General features: G+C 33.8%; 4 protein-coding genes across 17 annotated transcripts; 1 reads left to right on the top strand and 3 right to left on the bottom strand.

Annotated features, from left to right (window-relative positions):
* Positions 1 to 1,113: 1,113 nt before the first annotated feature.
* On the bottom strand, positions 1,114 to 9,172 carry LOC146902709 (uncharacterized). The gene is made up of 15 exons (XM_085732584.1): positions 8,787 to 9,172; positions 8,490 to 8,684; positions 7,258 to 7,332; positions 6,978 to 7,145; positions 6,555 to 6,718; positions 6,172 to 6,384; positions 4,780 to 4,906; positions 4,455 to 4,643; positions 3,862 to 4,103; positions 3,135 to 3,254; positions 2,346 to 2,571; positions 2,206 to 2,265; positions 1,954 to 2,127; positions 1,759 to 1,868; positions 1,114 to 1,626 (listed from the first exon to the last, which is right to left on the bottom strand). Exons 1-15 carry the CDS (start codon positions 8,967 to 8,969, stop codon positions 1,461 to 1,463), a joined length of 2,412 nt encoding a protein of 803 aa, XP_085588710.1. The 5' UTR covers positions 8,970 to 9,172; the 3' UTR covers positions 1,114 to 1,460.
* Positions 9,173 to 11,316: 2,144 nt separating this feature from the next.
* On the bottom strand, positions 11,317 to 22,379 carry ECHIA (enoyl-CoA hydratase/isomerase A). 2 transcript variants are annotated; one of them, XR_015021460.1, is made up of 4 exons: positions 21,796 to 22,379; positions 20,914 to 21,196; positions 20,182 to 20,398; positions 11,317 to 11,441 (listed from the first exon to the last, which is right to left on the bottom strand). XR_015021460.1 is itself a non-coding variant. In XM_085732569.1 (3 exons), exons 1-3 carry the CDS (start codon positions 22,194 to 22,196, stop codon positions 20,297 to 20,299), a joined length of 786 nt encoding a protein of 261 aa, XP_085588695.1. In that variant the 5' UTR covers positions 22,197 to 22,379; the 3' UTR covers positions 20,181 to 20,296. The 2 variants fall into 2 exon arrangements, 1 of the variants encoding a protein (XP_085588695.1); XM_085732569.1 differs by lacking the exon at positions 11,317 to 11,441 and having other exon boundaries at positions 20,181 to 20,398.
* LOC146902708 (glucose-6-phosphate 1-dehydrogenase 2, chloroplastic-like) lies at positions 11,581 to 18,040 on the top strand. 13 transcript variants are annotated; one of them, XM_085732574.1, is made up of 15 exons: positions 11,581 to 11,868; positions 11,966 to 12,043; positions 12,156 to 12,589; positions 13,304 to 13,386; positions 13,912 to 14,024; positions 14,204 to 14,376; positions 14,779 to 15,008; positions 15,835 to 15,967; positions 16,050 to 16,121; positions 16,333 to 16,426; positions 16,511 to 16,641; positions 16,792 to 17,093; positions 17,195 to 17,256; positions 17,375 to 17,481; positions 17,771 to 18,040. In XM_085732574.1, exons 7-9 carry the CDS (start codon positions 14,797 to 14,799, stop codon positions 16,086 to 16,088), a joined length of 384 nt encoding a protein of 127 aa, XP_085588700.1. In that variant the 5' UTR covers positions 11,581 to 11,868; positions 11,966 to 12,043; positions 12,156 to 12,589; positions 13,304 to 13,386; positions 13,912 to 14,024; positions 14,204 to 14,376; positions 14,779 to 14,796; the 3' UTR covers positions 16,089 to 16,121; positions 16,333 to 16,426; positions 16,511 to 16,641; positions 16,792 to 17,093; positions 17,195 to 17,256; positions 17,375 to 17,481; positions 17,771 to 18,040. The 13 variants fall into 13 exon arrangements, with proteins under 13 accessions (XP_085588700.1, XP_085588697.1, XP_085588699.1 ...); XM_085732571.1 differs by having other exon boundaries at positions 16,277 to 16,426; XM_085732573.1 differs by having other exon boundaries at positions 16,253 to 16,426.
* A 1,268-nt stretch (positions 22,380 to 23,647) lies between the features above and the next one.
* On the bottom strand, positions 23,648 to 25,464 carry LOC146902706 (GDSL esterase/lipase At4g16230-like). The gene is made up of 5 exons (XM_085732568.1): positions 25,126 to 25,464; positions 24,809 to 24,936; positions 24,464 to 24,709; positions 24,116 to 24,371; positions 23,648 to 24,018 (listed from the first exon to the last, which is right to left on the bottom strand). Exons 1-5 carry the CDS (start codon positions 25,376 to 25,378, stop codon positions 23,795 to 23,797), a joined length of 1,107 nt encoding a protein of 368 aa, XP_085588694.1. The 5' UTR covers positions 25,379 to 25,464; the 3' UTR covers positions 23,648 to 23,794.
* Between the last annotated feature and the right edge of the window lie 38 nt (positions 25,465 to 25,502).

The raw sequence follows: 25,502 nt of genomic DNA, 5'->3' as shown, positions 1-25,502 counted from the left end.
CACATTATCAACTTCTTATTGATGAGTTGTTGACTCATATTGATGAACTTGGTAAGTTGACTTATACTCCAAATTTCTTTTCCATACAAAATTAACATTTCTTAATCTATTAGCGATTTTAAAAAAGACATTTTCACCTTCTTCACTGAAAAATAGAGTACAAAACATTGCATTACATTAAACTCAGATCTTAACCAACTCAAAATTAAACTCAAATCTCAACTATGTCGACACCTAACTAAAAAAATAAGATACAAGTTGTGACCATCCAATCTTCTCTACTCCAAACATCCCAGACTAAAACGAGCAGAATACCACGACCAAGAAAAACCACGCAACAACGAACGTAATGAACTATTGCCAATCCTTTCGGTTCACAAATCCTGATCCAAAATGCTTTTGAGATCAACGAATCAGCAAGGAAAGCAGAATTGATGTACACGTTGTACAAATTTCCACAATCTAAATCATAATTGAACTGGCTAATCTCAAAGGTGTCCACGCTTCAAAGAGTCCAATCCCAGTAGAAAAGTTCTAAGACATAATTTTTATCTCTTCCAAACAAATTTTCCACTCTCACTTCCTTATCGTGAAACCCTTTGTCATTTCTAGCCTTCCCGATTGCCCAAAATGCTAACAAACAAACCATTTAACTCGACACTCAAAAACTCTGCCACCCCCAACAAGATCTCCAAATTGCTCAAAATATCAATCTCATTTGCCAACTTTCATGAAAGTACTACCGTTCATTTGCCAATATTCATTCATAAAAAGAAAAAGGGAACTACTGAATGTTATAAATCAATCGTAGACGAAGCAAACAAAATGGCTGCTATAATTTGAGAATAATAAATTTTTATCTCACAATTTCATCTCTTTGCTCTTAATTTTATACTCAATTTTTTTATTTCACAACATCTTTGGTTTTCTTTTGACAATTTGGTTGATCAATTAAAAATAGGAATTTAATCGGATAGATTAGCAAGCAAAATGCCTCCACACACGTGACTAAGTCCAACACCATTTTAACCCTATTGTCTATTGTTTTGTTTTTGACAATTATCCCTATTGTCATAACTCATATTGTCATAACTCATCAAATTCAACATTTAGTTTCGCTAAATCTGCTTCAGGAGACCTAAACATTCCATTTAAACGCCTAAAACATGCTTTCCTCGCTCCTTTGGAAGGGCGTAAAAGTGCACAAGATTTTGTTCAGCTATTAACACTGTATAAAAGTCGAAGCAAATATAAATACACAAAGCCCCCTGCTGGTAGAACCTACAAAAGACACAGCCTAGTCAATGTTATGTTACTCCGGGAATTTGTTTCTATTCAACTGTCCTGCATTGATCGCTATGCATTCAAAACTGTCCTATATTCTTTTTTATATCGGCATGGCAGTGGTATGCTCTGCCTGGTGTGATAAGGCTTCTTGTTTGCTGGCTTCATGGTTTTGATCAGCGCACCGGAGATGAGAAGAAAATTACAACAAAGTACACGATGAATCCAGCAATCAGTATTCCCCCATAGATGTACGTTTGAGAAGAGTGCACAGGGTACTTGTACTCAATTTTGCAGCATTTCATATTATCCCTCTCACTCGTCAAAACATGGTCAACGTATCTGCAATTCACAAAATTGTGAATGATTACTATTACTTTTTTTTGAAAAGGCATGATTGCTATCAACTAAAATAAAAACATATTCCCAATTTTTGAAAAATATAAAAAAAATGTTTTGAATAAGGTAACTTACTGTTGGGTGAACATGGTGCTCTGAAGAATATCTGAACTGTTCAAGAAGGCATCCTTTAACCGATGATCATATAATAATGAAGACATATCAACAAGATGCTCCTCAAGGCCCTGGTAAACATATACATATTGAAAAATGTCAACAATCCAAACGCCCAGAGAGATCAGAAACTTCAATAGAGTAACAACAACTTACATTGAGGTATTTTTCCAAACGCTCAACTAATTCGTGTGGAAATGGTTCAGGCAAATTAGTGGTTTTCTTGTAGAACTTCTCCAACCACAGTTCAGTGGTTGATTTCTCCTTCTTTCCCTTCACAGGCTCACCAAGGGGAGTTTTCAGATACTCTGCTGCAAAACCTTGGACGGTCTGCGCATAGAATTGACCGGGATCCATAATCAGGTAAACAAGTAACATATAAACATAACTCAAATGAGTACAAATTACCTCTGATGTTTCACGAATTTTACGAAGTACAGAATCCACACGTGCATATATTGAGTTCCTCTGTCAGCAAACGAAAAGCCAATTTGAGAAATAGTTCTTTGTATATAAAATTAATATCGGTATATTGAGAGGGCACTTACCAATGCAACATCACGGAGCATTTGACTGACATGAGATGTATTTGAAAATGGTCCAAATGGATGACAACCGGCTGCCCAAAGCCAATTCACAATAGGTCTTTCATGGACATGAGAAGCCTTCACATATGGTGCACTTAAACCACCCACCACTGAGGCAATACCAGCCAATATATGACGTTGTGCTTGAGATGGGATTGCATGCCTTCTCTGTATTTCTGAAACATAACTGTCAAACAAGGCAATGAAGAGTGATGTCAAATTTTGCAAGAGTAAACAGACAACTAATGAGGAAACCCAAGATAAATCAAAGTGGACTCAGTGGCTTCTTAGAGTCCATTAAATCAAAGCCAAATAGACAATCAGCATGAAAAGTGAGCAGTGTTTTCAGTAGACTGAACTAAATGAAATGGATCTATAGGAAATTATATTTCACTGCATCAACAATACATCTACACAAAGACAGACATAGACATATTTAAATACAAAGTTAAAAATAATCATAATACAATAGCATCTTCTTTTTCCTGTTGAGAGAAGGGAAGGCATATGTCATAGTCGGTTTATTTGAATTGAGATGTGTTTTTGTTTTTAAGTCGTCAATTCTGCTTAGAAAAACTGGATGTTTCATACAGTCTACAATATGCATATTATGTTGGCAAGTAACAATCACTCATAAGCAAACTACATTCCTTCCTCTATCATCTACATGTTGAAATGTCTACAGTAACAATGATATGCATCAATCTTCAACTCATATGTACTGGATATCCGTATATCATATTCACCCACCTCAAAGGAATCTTTTCATTTTGATGCTCAAGCACAATTACAACGTCATTGCTTGTCCACACCATACTTTCGTCCTCCATCATAAGATTTGGATCTACATCAGCCAATGATAGCACAAAACTGCACGATAACAAGTATAGCATTTCAAAATTTCAATATTGAACTGGTTTTGAAAAAAAAATTATACTAACACCAATCAATTTTTTATCTAGTAGCAATATAATGCACCTCATACCAAAGCATTTCAACCAAGTGACGCCCTGCTTTGCAATAATATCTTTTCACACACAGCCAAACATTCTTAATTTTTTTTATTACGAAAGTCCAAGTCCTAGAGTTTGTCAACTATAATCAATCCAATTGTTGAAATACACAACTAACTCACATCCTAGAGTTGTTCCTTTTTCTTTTGACTAGTTAGTCTTGACATCTTCAAGTTATTCATGCATTCACTTTCATATTGATAAGGCCGTCAAGTGTCCGAATAGCCCACAGTACTACCTTACCAATATTGTCTTTGTACACCATAAATGTCAAGGGTCCTATTTAGCTTAATTTGAGCAGTTAAAAAAATGTAGACATTATTTACTAGTAAAATAAACCAATAAATAAATAAAAATAAACATGCAAAGTTTTTGCCGAAAAGAAAAACACAACTGCAAAGATACTCTGATTATAAAGTTGTAGATTAAACGTGAATCTAGGAAAGAGATAGTGGTGTACGCACACAGGAACTACTCTTGTTCCAAAAGTTGGTTGAAGATCTCCTAGTTTCTTTACATTCTTCCTCTTTTTCTTGTCATATTTTAAGTTATACGATGACCAAAGAGGCTTATGCTTAAGTACTGAATCAGTCGACCCCTCAGATTCATCCATCCAATTCTGTCGGAGGAAATATTTATTTGAAAGAGATGGGTCAGCCATTTCAAGCAATCCAGCAGCAAGCACATCAGCAGAACGTTCCATCTCCTGTTCAAAGGTGGTTGCAAGTCCATATAGAAATGTTAAAAAATAACAAAATTAATTGATAATTAGCATCTAAGATGCAGGTTGAAGACATATTCATCTATTATGGATAATGAATTATGCATGTTCTTCAGATAGGCTAAAACAGATCATGAGCAGTACCATGACCGGAAAGTATTCAATTTTGTCTATCTGATTAAAGACGTCAACAAAGACATACTCATGATTCAAAACTTAAAAGTTACTCAAAATTTCTCAACTAAATATCCAGTGAAATGGAAGAGACCACATTGCCGGTGTAAAATTATATAAGAAATTAAAAATGGAAGATTTATGAAACTAGATAGCACCCACTTCTTTTAAAATAGCACCGTCCAGATAAGTCTTGGTATGAACATGGAAACGGCCATCATTCTTGGTTTCCTGCAGTGAATGTCCACGCATAGCTTTTGAAACCGCAATTGACAGCTTCTCATGGTGATGCAGTGCATGAGTACCCCCAATAATTACTACTTCTTGCCCATCATTAAGCAATTTTTTCACCTGAGGAAAGAATAAATTATAACACTTGCATGCTCCTGCTAAGTTGCAGAAAATATTGATTCTAGTAACTGCACCAGACAATTTTTAAACTCCGAGGTAAAATAATTGGTCGCCTACTCCATAGGAAATTACAAACCTCTGCCTTAATTTCGTCGATGTTTATACTGTAATTGTGGCCCTTTTGCATAATATTGTATCGATTGTGATTTTGCAAGATAATTATTGGTATAAGCAATCTTGAAGTAAGATCAACAGTTTCAAACCTGAACATATCAATAAAAGTATAATTAGATTCTAAAGATGATACATCAGTTATCAGTCTGTCAGTTAATTTAATTATTCAAGTTCTCTTATAACTTGCATGTTAGATGCTAAACTGGCAACCCAACTTTCATAGAAGTATTAAAAACTGTGCATAAAAAGGGGATGAGTTAGCAATGGTTCTTGGGTGAAAAATAAGGATTACATCATACCATAAGTTTCACAGCATAGATATCTAGAACCATATTACAATCATATTGGGGCATTGATAGGGATCCCACATACAGAAATATGGGTTCTTTACACCATACCATAATTTTAACAGAATTACAGGTAGACAGTTTAAATGGGAAAAAGGTTCATGCATAAGCAAAGAGCCTACAAACACAAAAAAATCTTACAGACAACAATAAGATCAGATGTGCCATATGGCATTCAACATTGGGCAGTGAAACACCAACCACAACAAAATAATGCAGCAAATATAAGAATGGCAAGATAGATGACTGGACAAAAAGGAAAATACAAATCTAGGAAACACATGCATCCCCAAGCGAAAGCTGAGAAACTACTTATTGAAATGAAAATGATGGTTACTCATTTTCCAAGGTTCGGTCACATGAGAAGACCAATAAACACTCCAGTAAAAAAAAAATTAGACCAAATGAAAGACAGTCCAATTGAAAGGGTAATGGAAGACCGACAGGAACTGAAAATTATATTGATATAATATAGATTAAAGAAAAGTCTGACACATCTCTGATAACAATGGCAAGGGCAGAAAGATATAGATACTAGAATAGAAAGAAACATCAGAGAAGAAAGCTTCTACGACCTGTCGCACAGCCACCCAAATGATTGCCTACCTTCTACCACAACCCTCCTTTCCTCTAATACTCATGTCCCCCTCAATGATTCCAGCATCCCTTTCTCCTCTATCTTGCTGCTACGTTTCCAGTCTGTGAAAATTTAGCATAACAGACTTCTTTCGTATTTAATTTCCCAAATCATTTACAAGCCTACCCTCATTCCTTTTCCCTCTTCTATGGTAGAACTTCATTGGCAGTTAAGATCCTCTCTGTTTATTGGAGGCCCATAAAAGGCCCAAGAAAACTTTAGGAGAAAACTAATATAAAATGTCTCACCCTAAAGAGTTTTACAAAAATTTCGGTTGCTAGAGAGTCCAATGAACCCTTGACCTTGTAGCAACTGGCAAACCCAACTATAGTGACATAAAGCTTCATTGTTATAAATGACATTACGTTACCTAACATCAGGTGCTATAACATGTTCCACCGTGGTTGATACCAAAGAAGCAAGCTGTCCAAGAAAAATATCATTGCTGGATCGATAAGAAGCTATGCTACTTAGACCCACAACATTTCGTAATCTTGGCAGGGTTCTAGAACTGACACTTCCCTCTTCAGCTTCAACCTTACCATAAGTACAGGGCCCTGCTGAAAGGTCAATGACCACAAATCTGAACAAACAAAAAAATTAAGACTGAAAATTTGCTTGTAACTGTGAGGCACAAAACATGTGTTGAAACCAATTATTCCTAGTAAAGAACCTCCAAGAATTGATAACACTCTATTTAACAAAAGAAACTGAAGTTTAACAGAAAAGTTAGATAAAAAAAGCCTTTCTTACCTGCCCGAGCTCAGCCAAACTTGAGTTGCTCCTCCACCATCATAGCGATAACGATAAATGTAATCTGCTTCTTGATTTTTCATATCTTCCTCAGTTAGCTCAGGAATTTTTCCATACATTAAACTATCAAGATCTATTCCCTTGAGTTTAGGATCTAGTCTCACCTGTAATATATTTTAAAATTTAAATTAGCAGTAAAATAAACTGCCAGAATAAAAGTGGAAGATGATACTAAACAAGCAGGAAAAATGAAGAACTGAAGCAATCAGTCACTAATATTTCTTAGTGAAAGCAAGCTTACCAATTATTTTATTTGTGACAACTTACAAGCAATTGGTATAAAGTTAATATCAATTAAATTAGTAGGATATAAAGCAAGGTAATTTACATTTCTCAACTAAACGCACTACATGTTGGTCATACCTTATCAAAGTTTACAATGAATATTGCACTTGGCACTGGCTTATCCATCTCTGTAACAGAAGATCCCACACTATCCATGTCAAATATGTAGGAGTACAGCATTTGAAATACTGGCTCCACAGCTGTTGCTTCAACTTCAAATAGAGGCACCTCCCTTCCAAAATCAGACTGTAAGTTGCAAAAAAAAAAAACCTTAGAATCATATCTCAGGATGGAGGCTATAACTGTTGGCTTCCTATAACTAAAATAAGTTGAAAGTGACATGAAAAGAAACAGTTACCTCCCTTGCTTTTCCTGCAGGAACCATTGCCTCTTTCAATGCTTTTTCAAGTGCTATCAGTTCAGGCTGTCCGGCCTATGGTAAGATTTCAATTTAAATTGTTAGAAATTTTCAGATTTCAGACAAAGGGATATTTACATGGATGACCTATGTAAAGAATGATTAAGCAACATAAATAGTTTGATTGTAGTATGCGCACGAAGAACTATTAAAAGAACGTAGGCTTGATTAATTTCAAGAATTCAAAGTAAAGTTTGATTTTGATACACAACCCGGTTAAAATTCATGAAAAAAAATTAAGTTCATCTAATCTAAAGCTTGGCGTTCATTGCTTTCAGCACTCTAAAACTTGACAATTTGAGTCAAGATTGACATAATGAAGCTTTTTACCAGTGGTTCTAATTCTATTATTTTATACTATGAGCAGTTTAAGAAAGTAACGAGGATATCCTTTTGTGATTATGCAAGAAAGAACCAGTGTCTTGTTTGGATAAACACTTAAATTACACACTTATAGCATAATTGTTTATCATATAAGCGTGTATATATAAGCTATTTCTATACAACAGCAACCAAGCGTTATCCCACTAAGTAGGGTCGGTTACATGGATCAAACGAGGCTATAATGGTATCAAATACCACATTTCTATCCAACTCATTATTAATCTGTAGATCTTTCTTGATAGTTTTTCTTAGTCTTTCTAGGTCTTCCTCCACCTCTAGTAATTTGAATCCTCTCCATATGGTCTACTCTCCTTAATATAGAATTCACATATCTTCTCTCTACATGCCCAAAACCATCTTTTCTACTATCGGTGCTGCCCCAACTCTCTCTAATGTTGTCATTTCTAATCCTATTCCATCAAGTCTTAGCAAACATCCAACACAACATCCTCATTTGTGTTACGCTTAATTTATTTTTGTGTTGGTTCTTTACGAACCAACACTCTCTCCCGTACAACATCGCCTGTCTTATAGCTGTCCGATAAAATGTTCCATTCAGCTTGCGCGTACTTTAGTATCACAAAAAACACTTGCCTTGAGTCCCTACTACTTTCATATCAGTTATAAGCTATTTTCATAAGCTATCCTGGAGAGCTTAGGAAAATAAGGTAAAAATAGGTTATAAATATGTCATAAGTTGTTTACATAAGGTCTCCCAGCAAAGCATGAATCTCATGAAACAATGTATGAAAGATAGAGAAAGAAATGAAAGATGAAAAGTAGGATACGTTAAACACATTATAAACCAAATGATGCTCAATATCAAGAAGCTCCTCAGTCTCTAAACAAGAAGGTCTATGAGTAGGAAAGCTTGTTTTGAGAAGCTGTTCTAATTTATGCGGATCAACACTGTATCTATATCCTCCATCACCGTTAAAACCAATCAAAACCACATTCACTTCCAACGGAACTTGAAACGGAACCTACAAAAAGCACAGTAAGAGTAAGCGATTATTTCAATTTTATTTCTGCGAGTTAAAATGCGATTTGTGTAGAGAGAGAGAGAGAGAGAGATGAGGTACTACCTCGGCGCGAGAATGGAGCATGCGGCGAATATCGGATCGGACGGAATCACGAACATCGTGGAAGGCGCTGTGGTGCCATTGAGGGTGACCGGATTCTCTCTTGAAGGGTTGTCGTGCTGACTCGGACTGAGTCAATAGAAGAAAAATGGGAATGATGAGTGTGATGATCGAACGAGGCACCATGCTGCCTCGCCAAGTCAGATTGATTGATTGATTGAATTGACTCGTTTCAGGAATCGGAGTTGTTGTTGTTGCTATTGTGAATGAATGAATGAATGAATTTGAGAATTTGTTGGTTGGTGATTAATTAATCTGCCGTCGCTGAAGCTCACTGGGATGAAAGAACAACTAGTCCACCCGCCGGGACTTCACTGGTTCTGAAGTGTGAATAACCGGTTTTCCCAGAATGCCCTCGATAACTCTTGTAAAAATTTTTTTTTTTTATTGAGAAAAACTCTTTTTTTTTTTTGGAAGTATATTGAGAAAAACTCTTGTAAATTTGTAGTGACCAAAACGATACATTTTTAAAATAAATCATGAATTTCGTCCATTTTTCTTTTTGACAAAATGAATTTGGTCATAAACTATTAAAATGTCTTTAAATTATACCATCCACCAATTTGATCTCTAAAACACACCAAGAACTAAATTGATTGATGAAAATATATATTAAGGATTTTTTTTTAATTAGAAATCAAATCGATAATATAGCGATAATTTAAAAACTAAATTGAATGTATATACTACATTTTGATTTCTGCTCTTCCCTCTGCACTTTTTGCTTGCGCCCAACATGATTTCTGTTATACCCCTGCGTGAGTTAAGTCACGCTGTGTGGCTTAACTCACGCACCTTATAAGTTCTGCGTGACTTAAGTCACGCACCACTGGCATGTGCGCGAGTTAACTCGCGCACGTTGGCCGGTGGTCAGAGCTGAAGAACAAACATTTTTTGGTCTTTGGTCAGTTTTTCAACATTCAATCTACATGTTTTTTTTACCCATTTTACACGTTTTTTTTACCACATTAATAGTATTTACAACCTATATTACCATTTCCACATATAAATACCCCTCCATACTTCCATATTTCCTCACACCATATCATTTTCCCTCCCTCCTCACTCTCTCCCTCCATTTCTCTTCTTCTTCTTTTTTTTCAATAGTCTCTTTGGGCAAAAGTGATCAGACTTCTTCGGGGTAAAATAGTATAGTGAGTAGCCGACTTGGGGAAGTGATCAACCCTTGGGATAAGTTTAAATCTGTTTTTTTACCCTAGAAACTTTTTACTGTGGGTAAAAAGAATCTTCTTGGGGTATTAAAAAAAAACCAGATTTAAATTTAGCCCAAGGGGTTGGTGATGTATTTTCCCCTAGAAAGCTGCTCACTATTTTACCCCAAGAAGGTTGGTCACTTTTTACCCCAAGAGGGTAAAAAGAAAATAAGTAGATTTAGTGAATTTGAATAAATTATTGTATCAATTATTGTATTGTATGAATTCTATTAATAAAATGAGATATTGTTATATGCCTCAATTTTGTTCATTCCTTTTTATTTATATTTGCTTTTATTTTCTAATTTTGTATTTAATGAATAAATAGTAATTTAGTTCATTTTTTTTATTTAAATTTGTATTTATTTAATGAATAAAATGGAATCAATATTTATTTTAAGTTCATAAATAAATTAGAATAAAGTAAATATGTAAATAAATTAATTTTAATAAATAAATTAGAATAAAGTAAATATGTAATTAAATTAATTTTAATAAAGTAAATAAATTAGAGTAAAGTGAACAAATAATTTAGCAAAATAAATAAATTAGAATAAAGTGAACAAATAAATTAGAAAATAAATAAATTAGAATAAAGTGAAAAAATAAATTAGAATAAAGTAAATAAAATAAATTAGAATAAAGTAAATAAAATAATTTGAATATAGTAAATAAATTAAACATAGTGAGTTAAGTCACTATGCGTGACTTAAGTCACGGAACGTAACTTAACTGGCGCAATTTTTTACACTTGCGTTAGTTAACTAACGCAGGGGTAGTTTGGGTATTTCAGCTGGGCGCGAGTGAAACTTGCAGGGATAGTTAACTAACGTACATTTTTTTACTAGATTGAGTTTGATGCTTGACCAGTCCACTATATTCTAGTGGCTTAATTCCTTTTCCACTTTAAATAAGAGCATTGATATTTTGACAATCAAAGAATGACAACTTTACTTACACCGTAGAGCTGTTGGGAAGGCAGACCAGGATGGCACAAATCCCAAGGGCAATAAAAAATTATTAAAAAATGAATTGGTATATGTTGACTGTATGAATAGACGGTGTGGTTGTAAGCTTGGATGTTAATTTATCATTCCTGTTTACAATTTGCTATCATTTGTTATTAATATGATTTTGCTTCTTAAAAAAATCCAAACACAATGTAAACACATCCCTGAAAGAATGTAGTTCTGCATTATTTTCTCACAGGGGAAGATAAACAAAAAAAATCCTATATTTGAAGGAATTAAAAACACATATGAACCAATAAAAATTCATAACATGAAACTAATAAGTAATAACAGAACATTTAATTTCCCCTCAAAAAAAAAAAAAAACAGAACATTTAATATGATAACAAGGAACTTTTATTAGGGGGATATATCTACTAAACTAAATATCTACTAAACTAAATAAGAAAATCAATGTCTGTTTTTTTGACCATTTTGCCCTTATTAGGGGCATTTTGGTAAATTGGTAATTGGTGAGTGTTTATACTATATATAGGCTAAACCACAATTAAGATCATTTTTCCCCTCATTTTCTCTCTCATCTCTCACGGTTTCCTCCCTCTCTTCTCTCACGATTTCCACCTTCTTCCTCCCATCTCTCTCTCGGCCCTCTCATTCTCAACCCCAAAATTCTACAATCCTCACCCAAACCCCATGAAAATCATCATGCAAACTCATTTTTGAAACCCTCATGATGAATTAATCATCAATCAAGATTCAATCCTTTTCTCCTCTTCCAGTTCTGTCCAAACTGAACCCTAACCCCATCCTTCAATCTTTCAATTCATTCATTCATTCCAGGTAATTAGGTTTAATTAAATTCTCTTACCTTTTGATTTGTTTTACTGAAATTGATAATTTTAGGTTTGATGCTTTTGATTTTGGTTTTTATCTGTAGAAGTAAAGTGATAGGAGAAGTTGCTGGTGGGAAATCTCTATTCATGAAGGATGAGTTGTGATAGATAGATTGTTGAAGGTATCATCTTTGCATGTTTTTATTTATGTATTTTTGTTTTGTTTTGTTTTGGATTGTGGCTGGAAATTTTATTTATGTATTTTTGTTTTGTTTTGTTTTGGATTGTGAAAAGAAAGAAAAAAAAAGGGGAGAAACGGGAACGGGAGGAAGAAGAACGGGAACGGGAAAGGGCCGTCACAACTGCGGCGAAAAACAGCGGCGCCGGTGAGGAAGAGTAAGAGAGAGACGGTTGTCTCCAATCTAAAGTCATGCATGCATAATTCTCTCTGGTTTGAGTGCTGAATCTAATTCTAATCTTGCATGTGGGTTTGATTGAAAATTTGTGATGGATTTGTGAGAAGAATGTTAAGTTTGGGTAAGAGGGATCTGAGGTCGAGAGTGAGGCAGAGGGAGAAGAGTAGAAGAAATGGAATTAGGGTTCTGAGAAAGAAGAAGTAACTAAAGAAAAATTAGGGGTTTTCAAGACTGAGTAATTGGAGATGGAAGCTAGGAACTTAAGGAAACAAGAGCACCAGAGCTTGCTGCCATCACCATAAAGAATTAAAGGTGGGTTTCCCTTTCCCTCATCCCTCATGCATAATCTAAATCAACTAATTTAGGGGTTATGAGACATGAAATTGATTGATGAAAAGTAAATTGTTCATTATGCATGTTTGATTTTAAGAATTGAAGTTATTGCATTGATTTGTTTGTGTATTTTTACTAAATTGATTTTGTGTGAATGATAGCATGATTGAAAGGTTTATTAGCCACTGGAATAATTTGATTGAATGGGTTTTATGGTGAAGTGATTCTTATTGTATATGAAAAAGGAGATTATAAAAATGAGCTAGGTTTTTCTTAAAATTACTGCAGAAAATAGCTTCAGTGCAGGATTTTTAATAATTTATTGATTTTGAATTTTTAGACGGGACCAGTTGCATAAGTTGCAGTTATAAGCTGGCTGCATACAGTAAAATAATCAGAAATGTTTGATTTCATATGAATGATTCAATCATAGGTTTTATGGACTGCTGTGCTGGAATTGGTTTCTACAGATCAGTTTTAGTGTTAGATTTTTCTGAAATTGATTACTTTGAATTTGGATATGGGACCAAATGCATTGTCTTCGTGTGAGTATTGGTCACGTATAGAAAAATTTACAAAAATTTATAACTTCAATTTATATGTCTTTGTTGCTTTGAATGATAGATGATTAACTCATTTTTTTTTATGTTTCACATATATTGCTTCTACTAATTGAGTGAATTATATGTTCAGGTTCCTCCACAACTGCAAGCTTCTTTTATTGCAGCAGTTGATAAAGGAAACATAAGAAGCATGCCAACATAGTGAATAAAAAGGTTCTAAAATATTTATCTAAGATTTGATATGTTATGGATCATGTTATTTTATAATTATATGCATGTAATATCTAAATTTCGAATCAGTTTACCTTTAAGCGTATAAACAAATATGTATTTGCGAACAAAATTATCCGAAAAAAAGCAATCCACCCCGTTGACAGTTTACAACTCAACAGGGTTAACAATCTCGCATAAACATATATGTTGGTTGATAATCTTACATAAACATATATGTTTACGTGAATTGTTTTCATCTTTGAAAGAGTTGCTTTATGGTGTGACATTTAAAGTTATCTCATTATTATTTTCTTCCATTTCAAATATGTAAGTTATACCAAACTAAATATAAACATGGATCCGGATATTATCTTGGAAATTTTGATTGCAATGAGTTCTGCGTCTATGGCTCTTTAATTATTGCAATTACCATTCCTTCATGCTGCTCATTCTTCAATATTTCCTAATGATATGTTCCCTGTCACTTTTTTTTATTTTGACAAAATGTTTTCTGTTACTTGACAGGGATGTTGGCAGTAATATCGCATTGAAAATTCTGAAGCGTGTAGAAAAAGGTTGGGGTCAAGGAAGTATATCGAGTTTGCTGCCTCAAAAGAATGATTTTCTTGATTACTAAGGTAGCAGTTTATGTTGGTTTGAGGTTATGAGATGGTTATTGGTTTGTTTTGTTGTTTGATTGTGGTTTTGGATACACTTTGATCATGTCTATGCGAACTGCGTGCTGCAATTTAGAACTATATGATTTGTACTAAACTTTTATTTTATTAATATGTTTTATTTGGTATGATGATTAAAGGAAACTGATAAGGTTGGTGAAGCAATATGGTGAAAGAAAATGGGCTCAAATAGCTGAGAAGTTAGAAGGAAGGGTTGGCAAGCAGTGTAGAGAGCGATGGCATAATCATTTGCGTCCTCATCTGCTTTAACAAGATCATTCAAGCGGTATCTGACTGAGGATCAAATTTTCAGGTTTTCTAACTACACTTTGACTTTGTTTGGATATATTAAGCGCTTATACCATTCACACTTATCATATAAGTGCTTATATATAAGCTATTTCTATAACAAGATAAAAAAAAAAGTCAAATTGTTTTCATATAAACTATAATCTATTTTCATAAGCTATATTGGAGAGCTTATGAAAATAAGCTGAAAACAACTTACAAACATGTCATAAATTGTTTCCTTGAGCTCCTTCAAACAATCCTAGAAGTGTTTATGGCAGTGGATAAACTCAAACATCTCAAAATCATTTGGGTGGTTTAGTTCAACCACTTGAGCTACGCCTCAGCTCATGGTTATGGACCTTTAATTCATCTGTTTTAAATAATTGTGATTTTTCATGACTTTCAATTGCTTAATGGATGTCAGGTCAAGGTTCTTCGTTCTATGAGACCGATTAAACTCGAGGATGTAGTTTTAGGCCAATATAAGAACCACACCAGAGGAGGTGTTGCATATCCAGCCTACATTGATGACAAAACTGTACCAAAGGACAGCTTAACCCAGACATTTGCCGCGGCTGCCCACTTCATAGATAATGCAAGATGGGATGGGGTACCTTTTTTGATGAAGGCTGGGAAAGCATTACACACCAAGAGGTAAGTGAAAGGAATAAGTTTTGCACAATGTTGTCAATAGCAGATCGTGAAAATTTGCGGTTTGTTGAAATTCTGCTATGCTTACAGTGTTGTAGTGCTGATATAGCTGCTATTTTACAACCTTTTGTACTAAATAAAGTATCGCCAATATATAACATCAAAGTCAATAGTAGGTATATAACTTGCCAACATCAAACCAATGTCACAATACAGAATACAATCTCAATGACTACAAAATTTTGGACTGCAGAATTTCACCTCATTTGATATAAAATAAGAATTTGTTTACAACACACTATTGTGAATCTCATCATAAACTTAAAATAGAATGTACAATTGTTTTTGCAAACTAGCACTATAACTATACTATCTACAAGTATGTGTTTTATATGTTTTGCGCCTATATGATGCATAATAACAAGTATGCAAGAGAGATTTTTAAGTATTTGAGATGGAACACTGCCAATATTTTCCCATCTCTTTTAAGCTGAGATCAAGGGAATAATATCAGCTTATGTAATGCCAGAATAAGTGTTTCTTGGTTAATTTTTTTTTTTGCTAAATTAGACGGTCAATAAGATTGATCTAGAAGACAATATTATCTTGCATTTTTATGTCAAGATGTTAAGATAACTACAAGTTTGAAAAATAATTATTTAAACTGTACTGGGTAGATTTTAGTGATAAGTTGGATGATGGCCATGGCCATTAGCCCCTATTTTGAACAATGTGTTTTGGTCATGTGACTATTTGGTGTAAGGTTTTTCACTTGGATTTTAGTTCATAAACCTGGAAACTGCAATTAACATATCTTTTCTAATTTCAGGTTTACTGATAAACAAATTATGAGGCTTCAGGAGACACCTGATGAGATACCTGAGGGAGGAACGCCTCACACTGTTAGCTTACTATTGCATGACAAACTGGTGGATACTGGAAAGCCAGGTGACAGAGTTGAGGTGAGACTATACCATGACACTCTGATAAATAGATATTCTCATGTTTGTTCAATGGTCCCATGAGTGTTTTGTTGTACATCAGGTGACTGGTATATACAGGGCTATGAATGTCAAGGTTTGACCAACTCAGAGAACTGTTAAGTCATTGTTCAAAGTATGAGTTATCTTCTCAAACTCTTTTGCATTTAGAGCTTTGCCTTTGCATTTTTCATCTTGTCTAATTGACATTAGTTCTGTTCCGTTTGGCCCTTAAAAGTTGGCATGATTCATTTCATTGTTCTAAAGGAAAAATGTGTTGCTATCATGAAGGAATCCCTGTATGATAAATATATTGATGAGCATGGGGTTGTTGATTTTGGTTGAAGCAGGGGGATCAGTCAACAGAAAGAGGCAAAACGCTTTCTAAATGCTCTTAATAAGCAATCAGAGCTGGAACAGAAAGATTTCTTTTCAGTATCTGTATGTACTTTCTATTTTTCCCTGCATTTGTTGTCAATTGTTTTTGTTCTCGACAAAAGACGTATGTGTTGTTTAATTTTTCAGGAAATATACAGTCTGGCTGATACCTGATATGGATACTTTCATCGAAAATTTAAACAGCGTTGGTTATCTACTCAAAAAAGGACCAAAGACATATCAGGTGCGATGAGATTTTTACGCTCCACTCTATAGAGGTTTGTTTGATGATTTCCATCTTATTAATGTGCAACTCTTTCATACACCAAGAATCTATAATGCCTTACCTATCCCTTCCTAGCCACCTCTATAAGGGGAAGAAAGGTTTTAAAATTTTGGTGACAAGACAATCCTTTTGACACATGCAGGTATTATCCTCTTTGTACTCACGGAGCCAGTCGTCTAGGTCAAAGGGCTAAACTGAAGTTGAGTTATGTACATGTCAGTGATTAAATGTAATAGCTTTTCGTTAATTTATTGTGTTTAAGAATCCGAAAAAAGGGTGTACCTTATCTTATACCAAAGTTCCCTTTCCCGGAATACTTTAAGAATGTGCTTTGTCTTGTGATGATTGTCATCGAATATGCAATTTCAAGGGGACGAGAAAATTAATCTGATAATCTCGCATGTAATTATACGACAGTTTTGCTGTATTGTGAAATCTTTAAAGGTAGAAAGTCCTTTACCAATCAGATTTTTTTCATTCACAATAGTTAGAGTTTGAATCCTTAACCACTTATCTATTTGCTTTTATGCAAATGGTTGCTGCAGATTGGTTGAGATCTGACAGAAGGGAAGATGATCTTGGTGGCCGTCCTGGGAGCATTATGCAGGTTGACTTTGGTGTTTTGGTTCTTAATTTTGATTATATTTAGCCATCAAGTAATTACTTATATATATATTTTTATATTATGAAGAAAAATCAATTTGATGAATTTTGTTAACTTGCAGAAATATGCAGCACAGGGTGGGCCTGAGTTTTTCATTGTAAACATCTGTGGTGTTGTTCTCCCTTTGAATCCTTCTTTTCTTAAGATCATGACTCTGCCATATCTAAAGTAGGTTTCTTTTCTAATCAATGAAACTTAATCTTTATATAATGTGCATCTCATTACTTTCCTTTTTAGTAAATCATGGATTTAATCATGAAATTGCAAGTTGGCTAATCTGAGTCTTTGAAATTGGCATAATTTCGGAGACTAAATTAATCAAAGTTCTCAAGTGGCAACGGATTTTCAATTTCATAGCTATTATTATATTTGGAATACGTGATTTTCTCCATTCTAATCTTTTACTGTTAAATTATATTTACATAATCAAAACTGAAATTAATGTTGTGCCTGTCAGGGATATAACTATGGCATTTCCCAACTTTGTTTTGCACACCGAGGTGGAAGATTAGCAACAAACAATTGAAGATCAATGCACTTGAAGGATTAAAATTTGCAGCTATAGAATAGAATGTATTGTAATTGTATATAACGTGTTTAAAGCAAAATCAACCACTTCAATTTGCAGCTATAGAATAGAATGTATTGTAATTGTATATAACCTTAGGCAATTATAAGTTGCCTTTGCCTAATTAAAATCAATGGATTCACTTGATTGTATGCATGATATATATGTACCGAACCCAGTTAAGAAAAATTGATATGCCAATGAATGATCAAAGAAACTACATAAATAAATATAAAAAAAAAATTGTTTGGAAATTGTAGAGTGATTTTAAATCAACAGGCATAGATTTATTTGCATCAGCTTATAATTATTTTATTTATTGTGACATAAAATTTACTTCCTTCATGGCCGTGTCCCCCAGCTGTGATCATCGTGTTATAGATGGTAATTATTCTTAATCTGATGATGTTACTTATGCTATATAATTTATTGATCCATGACATATATTACTCTACTGTTTAGTCGAGCTAAATCCCTTTTGTAACTCAAATTTAACCTTATTTTTGTGATCATGGGTTGAATCACCATTTGTCCTTAATATTGTGATTGTCTGAGACTGACAATTTAGTCCCTCAAATATAGGAAATGACAATTTAATCCATTGAATTTAAAAACGTCAATTAATAGTCATTTTCTCAAATTTAACACCAAAATTTTAAATGTTCTATATTGTCCAACTCTCATGCATGCAAGAGAGAAGCTAATATGCAGGCATTTCATAAGTTTTGATGGATGTTTTTTAAAGTGATATTTTGTTGGAGAGACTAAATTGATTTAAGTTCTCCAATTTAAGAGCTAAATCATCCGATTCCCACAATTTTATTAACCAAAATGGTGATCCGCGCAGAGAAACATACTAACAATATGTTTATTATTTTGTTCAGTGGCGATTGGTGTCGAATGGTTGAAAGCATTCAAAGGCTGTATTGAGAATCCATAAACCATGTTGCTGTAAAAGTAAATAGAAGGCTCCGATGAAATACTCAATTCCTTTTTTCCAGTGATATTGTATGCGGGATGTAAGATTTGATCACCTGGTATTTACCCATTTGGTTGAAATTTGTAATTTTTTTTATAAATGAGGGTAGATAAGGCATTGAATTTTTAGTCCTGAAATCATCTTCTTAGAAGAGAATCTGCCCTTTATACAAGCAAACGAGGATCTAAGATTTTCTTTGTTAGATGGTGTGAATAATTGAAACACTAATTTTATTTTATTGGCATCTCACCTTGTGTTGATCGAGTATGCATTTCGGTCAAGTGACGAATGTGCGAACTTGAAATCATCAACTCAATTTATGTCTAAGGTTATATGATTGTTGAACAATTACTGAAGTTTTCTATTTATTCAAACCCTAATTATAGTTTGATAGTGTAACTATTTGATATATGAGTATGAGCAGTTAAAACATATGCGATTTGTCGAAACTCATTGCGTGCTTTTCTTTGCTCATATGAATAGTGTTTATTTCAGTGACTTACATCATAAGTTATTTAATGTTGTGCATGTTTGTTTGCTTTTTTCTTTTTCAAGCTGAGATCAAGGGAATAATATCAAGATTACCGAATAACTTTAGCTTTACTTTTAAAGTTCTTTTATTAGTTTCAATTTTAAAATAGCTTTTAGTTCCAAAATAAACCTGGTAATACAGAGCCTATATTTTTTCTAGAAAGTTAATCCAAAAATGTGTCATCAATATAATGTCATGGACTTTGGCTAAAAATTCTGCAAAAGAACCATGTATTTTACCGAGCTAGATATATAACTGTTTTCTATCAAATGCAGGTGGATTGTTGAAAATAGACTAGACAAATTAAAATTTGCAAGGCACGGGTTGTACCAAAAAATAAATAAATTCAAAACTTCATGGGTACCCATGGATACCTGAATACCCACGAGTACCCGTATAGTGGGTACCCACGAGGTTAGATTGACTCTGCATAGTGCAGGGGTGGTGGATCAGATTAAGTACACAATTTACAATTATTCTACTAAATTAACTTTACAGTTATTGAGTTGTTGAAAGCCACTACTTTTTCAATGCACGTTTAGCCTTCTCAATTGTTGTCTTCGCTGCAACTTGCTTTGTATCTCTCTACAAAAAAAGTCCTTGACGTTTTCATTTGTTACTCGTGATAAGCCGTTTTGAACATTTCATTTTCTAACGCGTGATGCAGGAGTGCTCTAAATATTGTGTTATGGTTTATAATTATCTGTCATTTTGCAATCTATCTGTCCGATATAATATTTTGTCAAAAAAGTAGCTAACCCCCGTGCGAAGCACGGGTTTGTAACTAGTTTCCATATGATAAACATTGTCTGCTGATTTTTACGAGTACTAACCCATAAAACCTCAACTCTGAGAAACAAAACATGTATCTTTACAGTTTCAGAGATTGGTGCAAATAAAAGACCTATAGTTTGGACTGTTTCTTGGAACTTCTTCCTGCTATGAATTCCTGCATTTTCTTGAATTGCTCCTTCGTCATTCCTTTATAATAGGCATGGCCCCTCTCCTAAATTTCGTACACAGGTAGATGACTCAATCAAAATTACATAAATATAGTTTGAACTGCGCAGCTCAAAGCTTAAAATGCAAATATAAGGATGAAAATATATGCAAAGGATTACTGACACAGAACAAAAATGTAACTGATAATGAGTAGACACGTGCGAAATAACTTTCTGACGTTTTCCAATCATGCTACATAACTACTAACCAGTGTTTTAAACTACAGTTTTTACAGCTGCAAAATACAGAGTGAATTTTCGATAGTGAAATTTTGCTCTAAGCTCCCTTTATTTCTATCAACTATGCTTAAGTTAAGTGCAAATCTTTTTTTTGAGAGATAAGTGCAAATTTATTTGCCTAAATTACAATGATGAAGTTCATAAAAGGACAGGAATGATTAATGGCTTTATGGCTGCACCCTACATAATTTGCTGAGAAATTGAATCCATATTATGTAATGATATGCGTAATTGACTTCATATTATGTAATTTTTAACACACTAATGCTACAGCACTAACCTTTTCGAGGGAAAGAGCATGGCCAAGATCCAGCTTGATGCCATCATTTATCACTGACTTGTACCTCAACACCATGTCCTGACTATTTTTCGCAATGGCTTCTGCAATTTCTCTGCTTTTCTTCATCAGTTCACCGTCTTCAACAAGATGGTTCACCAAACCCAACTTTTCAGCCACCTCTGCGGTCAATGGCGTGGCCGTAAGAGATACCTCACGGGCTTTATTTACTCCTATGATGCGCGACAACTTCTGAGACAAACCCCATGAAGGAAATATCCCAAATCTGCATATACCCAACAATCCCGACAACTAATCTTTAAAAAAAAGTTAAAATTTAATCTAAAAAAGCAAAGGTTAAAATAGATAAACAACAAACGATTTTGAAAGTAAGTGAAATAGAGATATCTATGGAGTTTAGATAATGATAGACTCTATTTGTCATGACCAAAGCGCTAACAAATAGTAGTGGACAGATTATATCATCCATACAATCAAAGTTATAACGGTTTTGTAATAGCACTTCTATCACAAGCTTATAATGTTTTTCACTAACTTATAACGGTTTTTCATACACTACTTCAAGAAGCGTTTAAGCTTTACAACTTATCACAAGCTTATAAACTTATAACATTTTTATGTCATTTTATATTTAAGCCCTGTTTGGATAAACAACTTAATTTGCAACTTATAACATAACTGCTTCTCATATAAGCTATTTCTATTATCATTTTTTTTTTTTAAGGGAGACTCATGTTACCAACTAGTCACGTTCGTAGCTGTTTAATTTTTTTAAGCAAGTAAGTACATTGAATTATCATTGATAATGAGAACAAGAATCTTAAATACTAAAATTAGAAATAAAAAAGGAAAGTAATGAACCACCTAGCATGAGTGTCCATGAATTTGGCTCCTTTAGCAGCAACCAAAATATCACAAGCAAGCGCAATCTCAAATCCAGCTGTAACAGCGAATCCTTTAATCGCTCCAATTATCGGTTTACGACACCGCTCCATTTGCACAACCGGGTCACTCTCCGGATCCTTCACATCACCCTTGAAAACATCCTCCGCTGCCGTAAGGTCAACGCCGGAACAGAACGATCTACCCGTTCCGGTTAATATAATCACCCGAACCGATTCGTCCCGGTCTAGATTCTTGAAAGCTTGAGCCAGGTCCACGTTCATTGCACGAGTTAGCGAGTTAAGAGAACCGGGACGGTTAATAGTCACCACCGCGATTCCGTTTGGTTCGCGGTTGACGAGTATCAGCTTCTCCGATGTCATGTTCGACCCGATTCGATTTTGTCCGGTTCAGTTGCTACTTTGATCTGGTTATTTTGTTCGTTTGTTATGGAATATGGGATCGTTTTCTTGATTGTGTTGAAGTGCGTGATGCGCAAGGGTATGGTATGGAAATGAAAATGATGTGTCTACCCACTTAACAAGATCATGTAAAAATGACATTGTAAATTATTTAAGGACACTTCATCAAGAGATTTAACACAAATTATTTTCGATTCAAATTCAATCTTTTAAATTCAATCTATTTATTTCTAGTTAAGTGGAAAGATATATCTTACTCAGGTATTTTTTTTGGTGACTGAGGTTCGAACCCCGAACCTTACATATTTTTAGTTCATACCAACTGAGTTAAGCTCACGAGAACTTACTCAAATATTCTTAAATACATTTGTAGTCTTTGAATATAAATTTAAATATCAATTTTGTTTTTTATTTATTTCCTCATGTTTAAATCATTTATGTTCTATCAAGGTTTTAAGTTTGATTTTCCTTGGTGTGTCAATTTTAATGACCTAGTTTGACTTCTTAAAAAAATCATCAATATTCTAAAAAGGCACTTTCTAACAATTTCTCTAGCATTTTGTGTAAAAAAAAAAAACAATTTCTCTAGCATTTACTCTTTTATGGGATGAAATTCGTATTGATTCCACACTTTATAAATATCTCTCACATAAAGAATGAGTATTAAAGAGAGTATTTTTAACCTTTCTCATGTTTTAAAATACTACAAATTTTGTCATTTTTTAAAATAAAAAATTTAGAAAACTCATGGATAACATCATCATAATATTTAACAAAAAATCCAGATATTCATCAAGAAAATCCAGATCGTTAAAAAAACAAATAAATCCATATTTGATTTTTCTATTTCTCTCTCTCCCTCTCTTACACGCACATTCTTGTTTAAAATCCTGATAAAAAAAAATCCATTGAATCTCAAAAAATTCATCTTAAATGGAATCACAATAGAAGATGAAAAATCATTCACCATCAATAGATACACAAAAAATTTCATATCTAAAAACATGAAGAGCAAGAATTGATCTAAAGGAAATAAAAAATAAGATAATGATGATGATAGATTTTTTCATTATTCTTGACGCGTTCGTGATGGATTTCCTCGAGAGAAATAACATTACTCTTTAAACAACTAATATTTTGGCAGAAAACATGAAGGGTTAAACTTCATGTTGACTAAAATAATTTGTCCTTTTCCTGAAATTCTATTTGGTACCAACTAACATTTTCCTTTTTTATATTGTGTGAAATTTATGTGTCATGTAGATCCAATCACATTGTAAAATAAAAATAAAAATTGTAGATCCAATCACTTTATTTATGTTTAGTTAATAAAGTTGATGCAAGATGGAATGTGTGTAGAAATACTAAGCTCATAATGTTTTTTCTTGGTTATGAAGCAAGTGAAGGGGTGATGGCTTGAATTATCAACAATATCATTCATAGAATGAGGAGGACATAGCACTTAAATACAGTTTGTCAAATCTCATTTTCAAGCATTGAATTAAAAGATGCAAATTATAAAGAGTCTGAAACATCAGTTTCTCACGTAAAGAAACAAGTTAAGATTGAAAGAGTTGACGAATGTTCATCGGCGAAATATCCACAGCACCACCATCTAGAAGGCGTTTGGCGACAACAACATTTGCAGCATCAGAAGGATGATAAGGGTCCCAAAAAATATATTTAGATCTGTCCGTACAAACCCTTGACGTAGGACCACATGGGATCAAACCTCCAAATCTCCCAGCCATGTTGCAGCAAGCAGAAGAAGGATTCTCAAAACCTGCCACAAATATATTCAAATTAAGTACTTATTGATTAATTAGTTTAAAAAATAGTATAGAAAATGCTTAATATACATTGTCACACCATATACATACCAAATGCTGCGTAATTTACGAGCATGTCTGCTAAAATGTGATATATATCTGCATATACAAATATTGAACCAGCTAAATTTGAGTTTAGCTCTGCAATTAGACCCTTTAATTGTGCGTTAAATGATAGTGCCATCTGATTAGCAAAAGTGATACAATTATCTCCTTCAGCTGGGTGCGCATCCCTTTGACTTGGTATGCACCCAATAGGCCCCACATTTGCCACAACAATTTTTCTAGCTCCCAGATTGTACAACCTCTGCAGATGGTACAATATACACTAATAATGTGATTTATGATTTTTAATTAATTTCAAACATCATTTAAGATTGTAAGTTGTGAGAAAATTACAGTGAGCTGTGTTCTAAGTCTTGATATCATGGTGGTCAGAAAGAGTTCAGGAGAATCCAATTTGTCCTCGGAAAATGCGACATCCGGTGTTAAGTAGTTGTTAATGAAATCATTTGAACCAATCGTAACCGAAAACAATGCCTTTTGGAATAGATTGAGAGCTGCAGGAACTCCAATATAGGAGATTATGTCATGTCTGGTATTTGCAAAATAATCTATTTGTGCATCCATGTTGAGTCGACCACCCTAAATAAATAAAATCACAAGTACATCATTATTGTTATTTATTCCATGCATAATTATGAGATTAAAATTAAATCATGAGCAAGTGAAGCAAAAACTTACAAAGACTTGTCCAGTGTGATTGAGAATTCCACCCCCACCAGAGGCATAATTGACACCCTTCAAAATCACTGGTCCAATTGTTGTAGGTGCCAAATAAGGCGGGGTGAGTCCAAAACCCAATTCCTGACCTGACAGTACAAGAATATTTCATTAGGAATCAAACTCGGTACCCAAAGTTTACAACACTCAATTAGTTACTATGTGCCAATCATTTGCGCTAGACATCGGTATCAGCGGTGCAAGAATATATAACTCATTATATAAAAATAGTAACCAATCAAGTAGAATAAAATAAATTATTACTGATAAAATCTTACCAATGATGTCAACTATGGTTCTTCCATTGGTGAATCTCCCTGTTGGTCTTCCAAAATCAATACCATTAGGCAAAAAATTAGCCTTTGAGAGAGAAATAATGTAATTATTGTTTCCTGCATCAACTAGAGAATCTCCAAATACAAAATTTGCTGGTAGATTGTCTGAAGTTGAAATCCTAAAAAAGACCAAGACTATGAAGAAAATTCGAAGCTCAATATCAACAATAGTGACCCTGTTCAAATTGATCCCCATTAGAAAGTGCACTAAAAAATATGTTATCAATGTAATGAAGTTCTGAATGATCAGAATCCTGTTTTATGCTATGGATCTCTTTGCTAAAATGTGTCAAAATCAATGAGATTTATAATGTGCACAA

The sequence above is a fragment of the Medicago sativa genome, chromosome 8 (assembly GCF_051527215.1).
Source record: "Medicago sativa cultivar Bolivia chromosome 8, Bolivia_mono, whole genome shotgun sequence".
Taxonomy (NCBI): Eukaryota; Viridiplantae; Streptophyta; class Magnoliopsida; order Fabales; family Fabaceae; genus Medicago; species Medicago sativa.
The sequence above is the reverse complement of the archived record's forward strand: the minus strand, read 5'-3'. Positions and strand labels throughout refer to the sequence as shown.

Bases quoted from the DNA above. Each gene is read 5' to 3' on its own strand.
- LOC146902709 (XM_085732584.1), bottom strand. From the start codon at position 8,969: ATGGTGCCTCGTTCGATCATCACACTCATCATTCCCATTTTTCTTCTA. The intron at 4,907-6,171 runs GTAACGTAATGT...TGATATGTTCAG, and splicing joins GTTATAGCACCTGATGTTAG to GTTTGAAACTGTTGATCTTA. The intron at 4,644-4,779 runs GTTTGTAATTTC...TTCTTTCCTCAG, and splicing joins TCGACGAAATTAAGGCAGAG to GTGAAAAAATTGCTTAATGA.
- LOC146902708 (XM_085732583.1), top strand. From the start codon at position 14,797: ATGAGACCGATTAAACTCGAGGATGTAGTTTTAGGCCAATATAAGAAC. The intron at 15,009-15,834 runs GTAAGTGAAAGG...TTCTAATTTCAG, and splicing joins AAAGCATTACACACCAAGAG to GTTTACTGATAAACAAATTA. The intron at 15,968-16,049 runs GTGAGACTATAC...GTTGTACATCAG, and splicing joins AGCCAGGTGACAGAGTTGAG to GTGACTGGTATATACAGGGC.
- ECHIA (XM_085732569.1), bottom strand. From the start codon at position 22,196: ATGACATCGGAGAAGCTGATACTCGTCAACCGCGAACCAAACGGAATC. The intron at 21,197-21,795 runs GTGGTTCATTAC...GGGTATATGCAG, and splicing joins TTCATGGACACTCATGCTAG to ATTTGGGATATTTCCTTCAT. The intron at 20,399-20,913 runs GTTAGTGCTGTA...TACGAAATTTAG, and splicing joins ATGCTCTTTCCCTCGAAAAG to GAGAGGGGCCATGCCTATTA.
- LOC146902706 (XM_085732568.1), bottom strand. From the start codon at position 25,378: ATGGGGATCAATTTGAACAGGGTCACTATTGTTGATATTGAGCTTCGA. The intron at 24,937-25,125 runs GTAAGATTTTAT...TTGTACTGTCAG, and splicing joins AACCATAGTTGACATCATTG to GTCAGGAATTGGGTTTTGGA. The intron at 24,710-24,808 runs GTAAGTTTTTGC...TTATTTATTTAG, and splicing joins ATCACACTGGACAAGTCTTT to GGTGGTCGACTCAACATGGA.